The 17,233-nt window shown below is 37.9% G+C and overlaps 1 protein-coding gene and 1 long non-coding RNA gene across 2 annotated transcripts in view; one reads left to right on the top strand and one right to left on the bottom strand.

Annotated features, from left to right (window-relative positions):
* MRPL3 (mitochondrial ribosomal protein L3) overlaps window positions 1–17,233 on the top strand; it is a 58,818-nt gene that overhangs the window by 17,996 nt on the left and 23,589 nt on the right. The window contains exons 5-7 of the mRNA XM_047875725.1: window positions 374–473; window positions 2,545–2,605; window positions 16,501–16,609. Coding sequence (XP_047731681.1) covers window positions 374–473; window positions 2,545–2,605; window positions 16,501–16,609 — 270 coding nt within the window. The remainder of the gene's footprint in view (window positions 1–373; window positions 474–2,544; window positions 2,606–16,500; window positions 16,610–17,233) is intronic.
* Window positions 2,186–16,886, bottom strand: LOC125175297 (uncharacterized). Its single transcript, XR_007155741.1, has 3 exons — window positions 16,811–16,886; window positions 14,185–14,340; window positions 2,186–5,216 (listed from the first exon to the last, which is right to left on the bottom strand). It is a non-coding gene; the product is annotated as an uncharacterized LOC125175297 (long non-coding RNA).

The following is a 17,233-nucleotide window of genomic DNA, read 5'->3' as shown; positions in this document are numbered from 1 at the left end:
TCATGACCGGAGCCAAAATCAAGAGTCGGACGCTTAACCCACCGAGCCACCCAGGTGCCTTAGGATTAGGTTTCTTGATACTTACAGTCTCCAGTCAGAATTCACATATGATCACAACTCTTTCTTCTCCTACAGAAGAAAAGTCTTTCACCATTTAGTGTATATGAGCTCCACCATGCACATGGTGGATCCTTGGTGTGATGGATTATAGATAAAAATCCCACCTCCCCAAATAAGAGGAATGTGGTGCTCTTTGTTCATTAGGGGAACAGTGTGCTCTTAATGATTTGTTGATAACTTGGTTTAGATCTCTGTGTATTGAACTCCACCTTTAGTATTAATGAGTTACTTATGTGTACTGCTTTTCCTCTAGAAATCTCCATCTCTATTGGAATTTTACCAAGAACTTGGATTGCCGCCAAAACAGAAAGTTAAAATCTTTCGTGTAACAGATAATGCTGTGATTAAACCAGGTAATCTGAGGTTGGGGAGAGGAGGGAGGCAAAAATACCCAGATACGTGGTTTGTTTAATGTTAGCCCTTTCGGTAAAGTTGAATCCACAATACAAAGCCCCAAACATTTATTTTTAAATACAAAATGGCATCTAATTTAATCACTGGGGACAAACAAGCCATTTTCTTTTTTGACTAGAAAGAACTGTAGAGAACTCTTTGTTTTCCATTAAAGAGGGAGGAGCGCTTTTGTTTTTAACTTGTACAGAGAGTTTTACATTTGGAAGAGTCACTCCAAATAAATACACTAACTTTTATTTTTTTTTATTTTTTTAAATACACAAACTTTTAAAATGTGAAGTTCACTCGGTGTAGGGTGACATTTTAGTAAGTGAGGAAGAGCTAGACCCCCGTTGAGATAGAAGAATTTGAGAAAATATGAAACAGTAGAGTGACTGACCATAGCACCTTGATCCTTACTTAAAAATTCCAAAGTATTTTACTTTACCAAATGTCAAAAAGTACAGTTCGGCAATGTGTTTATGTCGGTTTATGTAGTTAACAACATTTTGACATCTTTGAACTTCAGGAAAGCTCCCTCATGTCTTGAACTTGAGTTCTAACAATTAGACAGTCAGAGGGTGTCTTGAGATTTAATACTTTAATATCTGAACTGAATTTCATGAAGTAAAATACAATTTCAATAGGCCTTATTAATTGGAATGACAGAGGATCAGCCTTGATATAAGCTGGAATTAAAAGTGTTTTTTGAAGTGCAAGTTTTATAGTTTAAAGCTAAAGTGAATGGAATTAAGGGAACAAATGTAAAAATTAAGTCCATATTAACTTCTGTTGTAGCTCAAACCATTTAAAATTGTTTTTGTGGTGAAAGTGGTCATGTATCAACAGTTCAAGTCATTCACCCTCCTAGAAATTTAGTCAGTTTTAATCTCTCCTATTTTTTCTTAGTTCAATGTTTTTCTCTGCCCATACAAATCTAGGTTAAGTCCTTCGTTAAACGATACTACCCCTCTGAAATCCCATAGAATCTTACTCCCTGTTTTAAATGAGCCAAAAATAGCATTCAATTATATTCCCTATTACATTGATTATGGCTTTTTTTTGTTTTGTTTTGAAGAAAAATGTCTCTTATTTGATGATGTTAACGTTGATTCTTCACCTATATAATAAATTCTTGAGGTCAGGAACCATGTCTTATACTTCTGTATTTCTAACTGTACATATGGTAAATGTGCAGTATTTGCAGATTGTCAAATTAAATAGTTCTCATAGTGTTAACTTTAAATTGATGCAAACAAAATGTTGTGAAGGACTTTCACTTACAAAATTCCTTTAACACATTTTTCTGGTGTATTTTAAGTAAGACTCCATTTACATACAACCAGATTTGGAAATGTTAGTATATAAAACTAGGGGTATCAATAATAGCAATTTTTCTGTATTCTAAATGATCCAGGCATGCTAGAATAACTATATTTTATTGATACAGTGACCATTCTACCAACAATAGATATGTATGGGCTATATATGGATATCACACATCCAGTGTACAATGAAGCTGGGTTCAAACACTTAAGTTCCTACTTTCGGATAACTTATCTCAAATCTCTAAAAAAGATTTGATCCAGCCAGAACATTTTTTTGAGTCATTCTTTTATTTTTATTTTCGTTATATGAAATAGGAAAAATACCTTAAGTCAGTATATTGTTATTTACCAAAGCAACAAAAAATCATCAAACCCATGTATTTACCAGCAAGAACACAGTGTCCGTCATGTGAATTACCCATTTCAACCAGTACCACGTTGGCCTCTGTAAAGGCACAAGCCCATCCGCCAGCCGTGATCTGTTGGCCCAACATCCTGGGACACATTGTTCTTCAGCCCATGGACAGTCGATTAAAACATGTTTGATGAACAATTTTAATTATTGATGTTTCTAGTAATTATAATTGCAGAAGAGAATCTTCTACTTTTTTGGAAACCTGATAGGCTTTCTAGATGTAGTTTATGTTCAGTGACGTTGTTCTGGGCCGACATTTCATATATTGCTTGTTTTCTTTTCATAAAGGCACTCCTCTTTATGCTGCTCACTTTCGCCCTGGACAGTATGTGGATGTCACAGCCAAAACGTAGGTCTGCTTAACAGGTTCTTTTCCTTTTGTTCTTCTCATATTAAAAAATAACAGAGCAAGTGAAAGTATAGTCTTTCCAGTCAATGAGTAAAGATTAAGTAACCATTATTCTCATTCGTAATTCTATAATGTTACTGATTGTACTGGATTTTAAATTGCACTGAATTAGTTGTATGTGAAGAGTTCACATCAACTTACAGGTTTTAAACTGAGACGCATGCTTCTGGAAATGAGACTGAAAGAAAGGTCACATTACTCAGGTTCTTTGTGGGTTGGGCCCGCTTCTATTTTTAAGACCAAAGGCTACCTGCTGTTTGATGGTGAAATATAAATGAACAGTGCTATGCAGTTCTTTTGAGATTGTGTCATCTAGTAATTGGTGGTTCTTTCCAACTCTAGGAGATGGTTAAATTAGAAACATTACAAACATTTTATATGGTTTGTGATGGTTGTTTTGCTTAAGGTAACCCTAGGGTAACTATAAAACATTTTGTTAACTGTGTTAAAATAAAAGCCTGTCAAAAGCTGGAAGAAGTAGTATTACACCTTAGACCTCTAGCAGTGTGGGGTTATCTCTCAGTGCTGGACAAGTGAGACTTCTTCCATAAAAACAGAATATTTTTTTATCCTTAAACAAGGGTTTAATTTGGCAGAAATCAACACTTATTTGTCACACTAACAGAAAAATGCTGACTTTGAGTCATTTTTCAGACTGGGCAATGGTATTTCTGGTACTGTAGTTTTTTCATATCTTACTGTCAGATGGCTTAAGATAAGTTCGGTACTGGCAGGATGATCTCCAGGAAACATTTAGCTCTTAGAGAAGCAGCAGTTCAAAATTTGGTTAAGGTTACTTCACTATGGAATGAAGTAACTGATCCCCCGTCTATGTTTGTGTAGAAATTGTTCAGTATATGTTAGTAGAATCCACCTGACCTAGGCTAAACTAAACTCCAAATATCAGCTCTTGGCTCTTCTTGTTTCTTGTTCTGTCACCACAGATGATAATTTTACTTCTTTTGTGTGCCTTTTTTGTCATTTGAAAAATGGGTCTGGGAACCGTTTGAAAATTAACGGTGGTCCACAGGTGCTCTGGAACAGTCTGACAATCACAGTGACTGAGCCAAAGAGCTTTTAAGCAAAGAAACCAGATGAGTGCCAGCATCAGTTTCCTTAATGCAGTCAGATGCACTTTATTTCCACTCAGGTAAGAGCCATAGCAAACAGCTCTTACCTTTGATTAGCTATTTAGAAATGGAGTCCGGATAGATGGACAATACAGTGGGTCCTCTTTTTAGAGAGATTATGGACTTCTCCCCCTTTTTTTCCTGCATCCTGATTGTTGCAGACTCATTCCTACTTACTGAGGCCTCTAAAATTACTTGGTAACTTTCTTTGTTCTGTCTTTCCTTGTCAAGAACTCAGAATATTGGAGCTGTAAAACTTTCGTTACCTAGGGAGATGTGTGTGTCGTGAATCAGATGATTTTCCTTTTTAATTTCTGAGTTGATTATTACATGTAATAAAGTACCTCAGTAATTTTGTTAATATACACACAGCTGATAGTGCATAAATTCTGTTACCTAGTTTACCGAATATATGAGCTATTCTGAGAAGTCCTACAAAGTCAGAGGCCTTTGTTAGCAGGTGCCTTGTGCTGGGATTTGTGACTAGCTTGGACTAAAGCCAGCTTTTCAGATGGCTGTGTTCAGCAAATGCTTTCATTTCATATGCTGCTGTCAGGTTTCATTGACTTCTTAAAAGTTAGTTTTAAAACTTAATCCTTTTTATTACGAGTATAAAACGAAAAGGAAACTGTTTTAATATCATGTACCTAGAAAACTATAAATCCTTGTGCCAGTCTCAAGACTAGATGGCTGATAAGAGCTGGGGGAACAACTAGCCCTGGGGTTTAAAGTAGTTGCCGTTCAACTCTGGAGAAGGGAGGACCTTCATTTGAGAAGATCTCACTGTTGTGTGTGCTGCAGTCCAGGATTCTGTTTGACTTTTCACCAGGTAACTGGCAAGAGTTACCCCACACAAGTGTGCACTTTAATCTCGTGGGAGTGTCTTTACGTCGTATTACTACTTCAGATGTGATGAAATAAGACTTTCGCTTTTTGCTGAATATTTCCAGTGACTCTTGTAGCTAGCATGTTATTTATGGCCTCAAGATGCTTCTGAGTGTTTGTAAATTAGTGGGACTCTGTCCTTCTCACGAGGAGCTGTTTTGAATTCCTTCCAGGGGCAGCATTGGATCCTCAGCTGCATGCAGTCCTGGTGGCTGCTGCCTCTCCCTTTTGCCCTTGACAGATAATGGAGGACACACACACGCATCTGCTCGCTTTTCTTTTTCCTTTTTAAATCCTGGTCTCCTTTTCCTGATGCTTCTCAGTTTACGGAGTTGAAGTTCTTTACAGCCAATGAGAATGTTCTTCTCCTTGTTGACTATAAATGGAACCATCATCTTTTGGGAATAGATTACGAGTACTCTCGGTCCCTTACTATGTCTTGCTTACGGCCAGAGATTTGCTTCTTTGTCCTCCATTTCCAGCCCCTGTTTTAAATGTTTTGATATGTCTGGACCCCCTTTTCTTGATTATTAATCCTGTTAGAAAAAACCGTACAGTGACACAGGTCACACGATGAAGGATATGGATTTACAGGCAGGGGCAGTGGTTGTCACACTTGAGTAGGTTTCAGAATCTGCAGGAGGGCTTGTTAAACACAGATTGCAGGACACCCCACCCTCCAGGCCACCACCACCCCCCCCCCCACACACACACACACAGTTCTTTTTTGGTAGGTTTGGGGTAGTACCTGAGAATTTGCATTTCTAACAAGCACCTACTGAAGTAGATGCTACTAGTCCAGGGACCACACTTTAAGAAACACTGGACTAGAGAACAGTCAATGGCTCACCAGTGGAACCACATTCCCTTCCTACTCCTTCACCCAGCTTGGAATCCTAATCCTTTCCTTTTCCTAAGTCTTTATTCAAATTATAACACATAAACATCTGTTTTACAGCAAGCAAATTTAATCGATCCAGTTTTGAGTAACAGGGTCAATAAAAGTAGGCCTATTTATAACTCACATTTTAGTTAACATAAAACTGAAAATTGGTCTCTTTAGTAATTAATGGTCTTCATCATGTTCTTTCTATTAGAAAAGAAAAATCTGAAATTAATCTCATTGAAAATCTTCATTTTTCTCACATTGTAATATTTATATTTAAGTGTTAAATCTGCACTTACATTTTGAGTATTTCAATTTTTTTTACTTTATACCTTCAATTTTAATTGCTTGACTAAACATAGTTTAGGAATAACTAAGAAAATTTGGGGCGCCTAGGTGGCTTGGGCATCCAATTCTTGATATCAGCTCAGGCATTTATCTCAGGGTTGTGAGTTCAGGCCCCTCATTGGGCTCCCTGTGGGGCATGAAGCCTACTTTACAAAAAAATCAAAATTAAATTAAATTTGAAAAGAGGGTTCAGTTGGTTGAGCACCTGATTTATGCTCAGGTCATGATCCCAGGGTAATGGGATTGAGCCCCACATTGGGCTCTCTGCTGAGCATGGAGTCTGCTTTAAGATTCTCTCTCTTTTCTCTCCCTTTCTCTCTCTCTCTCTCCCTCCCTCCCTTCCTCCCTCCCTCCCTCCCTCTCCCTCCACCCCCTGCTCCCTCCCACCCCTCTACCTGCTCACAGTGTTGATTGATAGATAGATAAGAAAATTTAAAACAATATACTACCTAAAATAAGAGAATACAATGTTAATAGAAACTACTTCAAGGATGAAATCGTCTGCATTTTTTTAAGTGACCAGTGACCAACAGTAGTAACTTCTTCTTGAAGACTTTCTTAAATTTTTAAATGTTTCTCAGTTAATAATTGCATTGGAAAATCTGCTTGCATTGAAAGATACATTGTATTTATCTGTGCCAAATTTGGGTATGATTCTCTGTATAAATAAGTATTTACTAGCGTCACTTTGGAATATGAGGTAAATACATACTTTCCAGAGTTCATTTTAATTTTTACTTTTATACCAGAAATCACTTTTCATCCAGAGGGCTTGAGAATCTAAATTTAATTTAAATTAATAGGAAAGGTTTTTACATCTAATATATAAAACCATTCTAGCAGGAGCGCCTGGGTGGCTCAGTCAGTTAAGTGTGTGACTTTGGCTCAGATCATGATTTCACGGTTCGTGAGTTCAAGCCCAGCGTCGGGCTCTGTGCTGACAGCTCAGAGCCTGGAGCCTGCTTCAGATTCTGTGTCTCCCTCTCTCTCTGCTCCTCCCCCGCTCATACTCTGCCTGTCTGGCTCTCTCTCTCTCACAAATAAATAAACATTAAAAAAATTTTTTTAAAACCATTCTAGCAGAATAATTTTTCAGTTTCATTATCCTGTTTACAGCTATGCTGTTAAAAGCCCTGTCTTTGAAATATGACAGTTTTATGTAATTCATTCTAAATAAAAATTTAAGACTAGCATGTACAGTGATGTGTTCCTCACGCCCTGCCCTGGCATCTTTTAAAGTTTATATCCCTGTTCTATAATGGCGATTACATTCCAGTATAACTTCTAATAGATGTTCTCCCTTTCTTTCACTCTCAGCTTTGAGAAGAAAATGACTATGAATAAACAGTAGGTGAGATGAGAGTGACTGTTGATTCTGTCCTCAACATAGGATGCTTAGCCCATTGTTTTCTGGTGAATCCTAATGGTACTTGTCATATTTTATAGGGTTTTTTTTTTTAATTTTTTTTCAACGTTTTTTATTTATTTTTGGGACAGAGAGAGACAGAGCATGAACGGGGGAGGGGCAGAGAGAGAGGGAGACACAGAATCGGAAACAGGCTCCAGGCTCTGAGCCATCAGCCCAGAGCCTGACGCGGGGCTCGAACTCACGGACCGCGAGATCGTGACCTGGCTGAAGTCGGACGCTTAACTGACTGCGCCACCCAGGCGCCCCTTATAGGGTTTTTTTTTAAAGGAAAGAAATTAGACAAGAATGAAAGAATAAACAAAAATAAAACTGTAAAAATGCACTCTACATTGTAGGGAAAGGCGGTTAGGTCTTGTCTGAAAGGACTGGAAGGACACCACGGTGCTGATACCTCTATGACGTGGGCGTGGTGCCCTTTCCTGCCAAGTGTTTTATTAAGCTTTATTATTAATTTTAATGTTTATTTTTGAGTGAGAGAGAGTCAGAACGTGAGCAGGGGAGGGGCAGAGAGAGGGGAGACACAGAATCCAAAGCAGGCTCCAGGCTCCGAGCTGTCAGCACAGAGCCCGACACGGGGCTTGAACCCACAAACCGTGAGATCATGACCTGAGCCGAAGTTGGACGCTTAACCCACCTGAGCCACCCAGGCGCACCTTATTAAGCTTTAAATCGTGACAGTGACAAACCTGCAGTAAGTTTTTTTCTGCTTGTCTGGAACTTATTTGTTCACTTATTTATTTAAATTCGGAAACCCAGAATGAAGTTAGAAAACAGTTCATTCAGCTATTTAAAAGATTTTTTTCTTTCTGTACAAAGGATAATCTAACAATCCTGTTTACAAGTCTGGGCCAATTACAATAACCCGTATATTTTCGAGCATAATTTTAATCCCTTAAACTCATCACTGCTCTTTCAATTCTTACTGCCCTTTGGCCTTGAAATGGAAAAATAGGCATTTACCTTGATAATGTTATCCTTGGTATTAGAAATGAAAGGAGTGGGGGAGATTAGGTGACTGGTCCAGCACCTTTGCACATTACTGAGATTTGGTTAATTTGGGTTCTTTCATTAAAATACCACATTATATACAGAAATATGGTTGCCCTTCAAAGTCTTAAGGTGATTAAAATGCCAGGTGGATTCTTAAAAGAGCAAAGACTCTTTGGGCTCTATGCCCAGTCCTGCATACTGTCAGAAGGGTGCCTGTATCCTGGCAGAAACCTTCCCCACTAGCCCGTTATTCTTCTTTCTAGCGGATGCTTGCTCTGAACTCTAGGAGGAGAAAACAAGGCATGTGCTGCCTTCAGGATACAATTGCTGTTTAGCCCTGTACATTTTCAATTTTAATTCATTTTTAGTAAGTTACTTTACTATTATTCAAAGCAGTACATTTTTAAGCATAGTAATGAAACAGTTTCAAAATGAGTGATTAAACTATAGAAGAAAATAACCTCTATAAAAACTAATCCCTCTTAAATCAGAGTGAATGTGTGTTTCAAGATAAAGGAGAGTTTGGTGGGTAGTGTTTGGGGTTATATTTTGTTGTTTTGTTGCTTTAAAAATTTGTGTAGTAGTCATCTATTATCGCCTCACTTTTAACTATACGAAATAGCATTTTTTACTCAAAATCAGCAAAAGTAAGGCCTAATGAGAGGCAGAATAGGGAATGGCCAAAAGCACGGGCTTTGCTTCCCTTTAGCCGTGTGACCTGGGCAGCTTTCTCAACCTCTCCGTTGCCTCATCTTCAACATGAGAATAATTCTAGCACTGCCTCATAGCCGTGTTGTAAAGATTGAATGAGAATGCACAGAAAACTATTAGCTCAAGGCCTGCCACGTATTAAATGCTCAGGAGTATTGGCTGCCATCACTATTGTTGATATTACTGCTTTTTTATTTGTTTTCAGATTTTAGGGGAAAAAAGTTTTTTTCAGTAGGAAATATCTTTTAAAATGAATAAAAAACATTAAGTCATTAGGAATTCTGGTGTGGTGGTATTTTCTGATACATCTAGTTATTGCCATCTTAAGATTGACTTGCATAGCAAAGTTGGAGCTTTACAAAGCGCTCTATGTCGTTTTAAGATTACATACTACCTGCTACATCTAGAATTTACAGAGTAATGAGGATGCCTTTAAAGCTTTGTGACCCTCAGCGTACTGGATATTTTTGTGTTTTTGCTCTAATCTGGTTCCCAAGAGGCAGTATGACCTCGGTTGAAAGCATGGCCAGATGCTTCCATTTACCAGGGATTTGTCCTTGGGCAGGTGGCTTAACTTGTCTGAGTGTAGATTTCATGCTCTTTACCGTAAGGGCATGAGACTATATGGTTTGGCATAACTCACTCTTATCTATATTAATGAAGAGGAAGACTTAACGGTAGATTCAACAAAACAGCAATATGGTCTTCTGATCTATTGAAGAAAGTGGTATGGCTAAAGACCTGCAGAAAACTATTATGTCCTTTCAGGATATTATGAAATGATTCAGTTATTTGAGGGTTTTTTGTTTTTTGGGTTTTGTTGGTGGTGGTGGTGTGTGTGTGTGTGTGTGTGTGTGTGTGTGTGTGTGTTTCAGAAGCACACAGTGAACTTAGGACAGCAAATATGGTTTTCTGGGTTTATTTAGGACAGCCAGGAAGTGCTCCCTTTTATAAGAGGATTCAAAGGAGTCACTGCATATTTGGTTCTTTGTACTGTTGAATAAGCTGGATTTGAAGTCAGGAAACTATACGCCGTGCACTCTTAGCAGTCACTTGTTGATAAAAATGTTCCCAGATATTGATGGGAGGTGTATGGTTTTTAGACAGAAACAGTACATTCTACATTTCAGGTCATGCTGTCACAAACTCATCCTAGACGGTAACCGCTATACAGCTGTTCGGTGCCAGCTTTTAACTAAATGTGATAGAACATAAAGCAACTGAAAAATTCCACTGTGCCTTGTGGGCTCAGGAGCTGTATATCACTGATTGAATAGGTTTAGACAACACTGAATCGGGTACAAATTGATTCCTAAAGTTGATGGGGGTCCTCGGAGAGATGCCTTATCCTTGGAATGTGCAGAGATGAAAGTAGCATGAGTTTGTTGAAATGAGAAGCTATAATGAAAGATTGAAACATTTGTGCCTTATTAGTTTGTCATAAATTAAAGGCTAATCCTGATAGAGATCATGAATTAGCTAATAGGGCCTTTTACGTGCATATAATTTATTTTCTTAAAAATTTTCCTTTTTTGGGGCGCCTGGGTGGCGCAGTCGGTTAAGCGTCCGACTTCAGCCAGGTCACGATCTCACGGTGCGTGAGGTCGAGCCCCGGGTCAGGCTCTGGGCTGATGGCTCAGAGCCTGGAGCCTGTTTCCGATTCTGTGTCTCCCTCTCTCTCTGCCCCTCCCCCGTTCATGCTCTGTCTCTCTCTGTCTCAAAAATAAATAAAAACGTTGAAAAAAATTTTCCTTTTTTGTTTACTAGTAAAAAATAGTTTTAATTAAAAGCTTTTGTCGGGAGGAGGGAGGGTTCCTGGGTGGCTCAATTGGTTAAGCATCCGACTCTTGATTTAGGCTCAGGTTACGATCTCCCAGTTGTGAGATGGAGCCCCGAGTCTGGTACCACACTGGGTGAAGATTCTGTATCTTTCTCTCTCCCTCTGTCCCTGTCACACAAACTCGGGCTCTCTCTTTCTCAGTCTCTTTGTGTCTCTCATTAAAAAAAAAGGAAATGGGGCACCTGGGTGGCGCAGTTGGTTAGGCGTCCGACTTCAGCCAGGTCACGATCTCGCGGTCCGTGAGTTCGAGCCCCGCGTCAGGCTCTGGGCTGATGGCTCAGAGCCTGGAGCCTGTTTCCGATTCTGTGTCTCCCTCTCTCTCTCTGCCCCTCCCCCGTTCATGCTCTGTCTCTCTCTGTCCCAAAAATAAATAAATGTTGAAAAAAAAATTTTTTAAAAATAAAAATAAAAAAAAAAAAGGAAAGAAAAAAGAAAATCTTTTTGGGTGGTTTGAATCAAAAACATAGGAAAGTAATATCAAATTGTATCCTACAAGAGATTCTTTTGATTGTTAATTTGGACATTATGCCTTTACATTTCACATTACTTTTTCACAAGTAAAGACACCATCTTACTCTAATCTATTCTCAGTTGCTCGATTTCATAAAGAAGCAGCCCAGTCATGATTTTGGTGAGGACCTGATGTGAGTCTCCATTTCCCTGTATTCATAGGAATGTTTAACCATAGAGAGGCTGGTTTTCAATCAGTTGATTTCTTTACTTTCCCACCCTCACCTCCATAAAAATATAGTCTGATCTTGGGGTATCTTGAGACAAGTCAAGAGTCCTCTCTTCCATTTAGTACTCAGTTATTTTTTTTCTGAGAGATTATGTACAAGTCACTTAAACTTTTTACAGCATAAATCAGGTAAAGAGAAAAAGTAAAACTCAATTTAGAAATGGTTCTGATACAAAAACCTCTACTTACAGTATGGATTTTGATTATTTTTAATAAAAAAAAATCAAGTACTTTGTAGCTGATGTAACACATGATGACAAACACTTTCAGTTCTTTTTCATGGTAAAAGTAGAAAGACAATGCAATGAGAAGGGTATTTGAGGCTGAGGGAGCAGAATGAGCAAAAACAGGAAAGAGAGTGGCATACTTAGGGATTCACAGAATAATCTCCTATGACTAGGATGGGCAGTGTTTGAAAGGTAGAGTGGACCTAGTTATAAAAGGTCTCGTATACCCCAAGCTAAAGAAGTTACTGACTGACAGCCACCTAAGGTTATGGTTTAGTTTGCTTGTTTTTGTTGTTGTTGCTGTTTTGCTTTTTAAAGCAGGGGAAAGCTTGTGTGAAAAGACTGTTGTCTTAGGAATGTCACTCTAGTGTCTCTAAAGGAGCATAGCTTGAAGAAAGAGAGATGTTCAGTTTCTGTTTCTGAAACATTATGATTGAATGGCTGTGATACTTCTGATTAGTTATGGACGGTACATGTGTGGAATGAGATAGTAGCAGAATTCTTGCCAGAGGGCAAGGTTTGTGAAACCCTGGCTTGTTAGTAATAGGTTCAAGAGTCAGCAGACTTTTTCTCAAAGGACCAGATTTAAAATTTTTGAGGTTTACAAGCATTATGTTCTCTGTTGCAAATTATAGCTCCATAGCAGCCATAGGCAATAAGTAAATAAGTGTACATGGCTATGTTCCAGTAAAATTTTATTTACAAAAGTGGCCACTATAGGCTGTAGTTTGCCAACCCTGATTTAAACCATATTGAAATGAGGGTCAGCAGCAGGACTCTTAAGACCATCGTTTCATGTAGCAGCAAGAGGTAAGAAACTTCTCAAAGAGTGTTAGAGAAGCAGAAAAATAGGGAGGAAATGATGACTGAGAGTAGTGAGGGGAAGGGTGGTAAGCAGGAAGGATAGAGGACAACTCTGTTTTTAAAAAGGCCATAGAAATTTGAATACTGACTAGTTATTTGATATTAAGAATCACTAATTTTTTTAGATTGTGATAATGGTATTGTGGTTTTGTTCTTGAAAAGGATCTTTAAAAGAGATCCATATTAAAATGTTTATGGATGAAATACTATGATATCTGGAATTTGTTTCAAAATAATTCATTAACAGAGGAGGGGAATAGATAAAACAGAATAAGCCTTGAGTTGATAATATTTGGCCCTGGGTGATGGGATACATAGGTTATTCATTGTACTTGTCTCTCTGCTTTTGACTAAGTTTTGAAATTTCCATAATAAAAATTGATTTTTATAAAAGTCTTTGGATTTGGGAATGAAGGGGGAACCATTTGCTTCCCAAGAAGGAGAAAAAGCAATACCAAGGAAAGAAAGATAGAAGAAGCCCATGTCGAGGGAAAAACTTGGTGATGAGAATTTGGGAGGAAGTTCTCCAAGGACTCAGAATGAATGGAGTTGAGAGCATTCCTCACCTGTGGGCATTTTGTTTTATCACCTATACAAATATATCTAGAATCATGCAGTCAATGGCAGTTTCCTGCAGTGTGGGGAAATAAATGATGGATTTGTATTAAAATCTGTGTGTCTACTGATAGACATTTATGCTTTTGACATAATACACCAAGGGAATGAAATTCACATAACAGTGATCTCTAGAGATTTATAAAATGCAGTGGGGAAACATTAAACTATGCATTTTCTTCTGTGAGATACTATGATTGTCATACCTTTAAGCCCCTCCTCCCCCTTTTTTAACACCATCATCTTAAGGCATGCCCGTTATACACGTTTGGAAACTATAGGACAAAATACAGGAAAAGAATTAGCCTTCTTCCTAAGACACAGCTATAGTCAGTAACAAAATAACTGACTTTTCTAGGTTGGGTACAGGGGTTGAATAAAACACAATCCCCTGCCCTTCATGAATTTAAAGTATACTAAGGGGAAATGGACTGAGAAACAAGGGCAGTATTCTCCTAAATTTAATAGGATCTCTGAGCTTTCTGATGAATTTTTGGTTTATCAAGTATAAATGCTTTAAATAAATTTTTATGTTTTTCCTAATTTTCTGATAAATCTCACGAAATTTGGAACATCTCACATTGTGTTCTTTCTGACTTGAATTTTCCTTTATTTGATTTTTTTTCTGCTAACTAAAACCTACAGCAGAAAAGGGGTAGGGAGGTAAAGCATATGTGTTATGTGCTGTGTATCCTTTTTAGTAAAATAAAGGTTTTCTTTTATGTGACCTGTGAAAACCTTGTATTTGAAATGTGACTTGGGATGCTAAGTATATAGTTCAGTTCTCTTCTTGGCTTTTGTTTTGTTTTCGTTCTCCAGTTGGGTGACAACTGAGAGAAGCAGTAGAATAGATACCTGTACCGCCCATGGATCAACAGGTGCAGTGTCTTCTCCATCATCTGAATTGGGCCAATAATTTGTCATGTCATTTGCATTTATCCTGTTGTTTAAAGGTTATTTACTGAAGAGGTTCCCATTGTTCACAGCATAACAACATGATGCATTCTAGAACTAGATTGAAAAACAGTCTGTAATTAGTCAACAGATAATTAGCACTTTCAGGATGCTGCTTTCGTCTTACAAGCATGTACTCTTAAAACGACCTAAATTATCTTCTGTAATCTACCTGGCATTTGTTTTATTGGTGCACACACTAGCACTCTTTAAGAAAGCGATGAATCAGTTTGAGAACTCAGAAGGTACTAGTAAACTTTCTACCAAGAATGGCCAGTGTTAGAATGTGGTATTTTTAAAACATGTTCAGTTTAGATTAGTGTTGCTAGTCCCCTCTCTTTTTCTCTGTAAAGTGTTATTTGCCAGATACTATCCGGAGGGTCAGATGACTTTGTAGGTATTTCTTCTTTATTTTTAAATTGCCAAGCATTTTATTTTTCAAATGTTCTAAAATGCAGCATTAACTAGAAATATTTAAGTTTCAGAAGCAAAATTTCAGTAAAACATTTGATTATCACAGTTTCTGTTCTTAGATGATAATCTCCTTGCAAAAGTTATAGTGGATTTCTCATTTAATATATGTTAAGTTACTATTTTAGCTCTTTGACTAGGAATAAACATTATCTTGAGTTTTTGAGGCAAGGCAGAATTATGTGCACATCATCAGTGATGCATTCAGTTGATTAATGTGAAGAAAACGGTGTGAGCTACATTTAAATTATTCCTATACAAGTAACTTTTGACCTGTGATTTGATAATATTCAGCTATTAGGTTCTACACATACATAGTTCATATTGTTTTTATGGTGAATTACTGACTTAATTTAAGACAAACTTTTACTTGTATGGGCTTACTTCAATCCATTACTCTCTGATCATTGACAAATACTTAACAAAGTCCTTGTGGAAAGAACATGGTTTTTATCATCTTGTGCATTTGGTCCATTTTGTAAGTGGCCTGAACTATGCACTAATAATATTTAGCTTTGTTAACATTAAGGAATACAGCATTAAAAATATGTTGACATATTATCTAGTGAAAGGCGAAAAAGTTATTATCTTAAGAGTATACAGATACATTTGGTACAGCCTTGCAATGCATTCTAGCCCTTTCATTGTATCTTTGTGCTGATATATTTGACAAAGACAACTTTAATAATGCTGAACCTTAGTATTACCCACTTTCTACTTGCATCACAGAATGTTTCTCTACTGAGCAGAATTTGAAAACAGAATGGTTTTATTTAAAAATTGACATACTAGATTTTTAAGAAATTGCTAGTCTCTGATTCTATTTCTCTGTGAGCTTCCTATTCAAACCTTGAGAGCAAGATCCATCGGATAACTTATAAAAGTAAACTTTGTCCAGCATTAGGGCATTGTTATAGTTTTATTTAGTGTTCTGTTACCTATTGCCACCTAACACATTACCCCAAAACATAACAGCTTAAAACAACAAACATGTATTACCTCACAGTTTCTGGGACCAGGAATCCCAGTACAACTTAGCTGAGTGCCTGTGGCTCAGGGTCTCTAACAGGGCTGCAACCAGGCAGTCAAGGCTGTAGTCATCTCGGTTCAACCTGAACACTGCCTTCCAAGCTCACTGACCTGGCCTTGGCAAGGCTTAGGACCATAGCTGTTGGCTGGAGACATCTTTACCACATGACACTCTATAGGAAATGGCAGTTGACTTCCTCCAGAGCCCAGCAGGAAGAGTGTGCCAAGTAGGAAGCCACAGTCTCTTTGTAACCTAATGTCAGAAGTGATCTTTTATTGTTTTGCCACAGTTTATTCCTTAGACCTGAGTTCCTAGGCGCACCCAGACTCCAGGGGAGGTGATTACACAAGGGCATGAGTACCAGGTGGTGGGGATCTTAATGGTTGCCTGCTACATAGCTTATGAGTACTGTGGAATTTCTAGAGCTTTACCCTTGTTTTACAGGATAATAAAACTCCCTGTTCAGATAGAACTTCTCTGCTTAGCTTGTCTCATAATTTTGAATTAATCATTTTATATGGAATGAGGCTCCAGGAAGGGGTGCAGACCAGGACATAGGTAAAGAACTGTTCATTTGCAGTTTTCCTTGCATAGCTTTTCCCAGTTATTTAGATAAGCAGCGTTGTTAAAATTCTAAGGTACTATTAAGAAAATGCACAGTTGGGAATATTTTATGCTCTGTTTATTATATAAATTCTAATGTCTACCTTGTTCAGTATTGGTAAAGGTTTTCAAGGCGTCATGAAAAGATGGGGATTTAAAGGCCAGCCTGCTACTCATGGTCAAACAAAAACCCACAGGAGACCTGGGGCTATTTCAACTGGTGTAAGTATAACTTGAGTGACCTCTTTTTAATGCTAAATATTCAGCTTCTGCACATACAGTGCTCTAGTCTGTTCTTGGGATCATGTCACATAATTTCAATCTGACTCCAGGTGGGTCATAGTACTTGTCACATTTTTATGAGTCCTGGTCTCACTTTCCAGAGCCAGACGTGAATCATTTCATAATAACCCACATACTTACAGCCAGTCTTCTCAGTACTTTTCCTTCCTGCTTTCTCATTTCCATCTCTGTCTCCCATCCTGCCCTCTGAAGTCTGCGGCAAGAAATCAGATATTAGAATGCCCTTCCAATCTGCCCCACTGGTTCCTTCCCAGAGTCATCTTTGCCTTAACAGAGACTGTTGGGGAAGATTGTCAAGAATGGTATCATGCAAGGGAGAAGTAGTAGAGGAAAAATGGAGAAACAAACAATAAGAACATAGAAAATGGAGAAGGGATTTTGTGTTCTGAAATAATTTCCTGTAAATTATAGGATTGAATATGATAAGTGAATATATTGACAATGGGAGCAAATTTCTCACTCTTAGAAAAAGATACTCAGGTATGAAAAGGAGGGAAATTAGAACAAACGCTATAGGGTTGAATTCAGATTGTAGATATCAGT

The sequence above is a fragment of the Prionailurus viverrinus genome, chromosome C2 (genome assembly GCF_022837055.1).
Source record: "Prionailurus viverrinus isolate Anna chromosome C2, UM_Priviv_1.0, whole genome shotgun sequence".
Lineage (NCBI taxonomy): Eukaryota > Metazoa > Chordata > Mammalia > Carnivora > Felidae > Prionailurus > Prionailurus viverrinus.
This window is presented reverse-complemented; position numbering and strand designations above follow the sequence as displayed.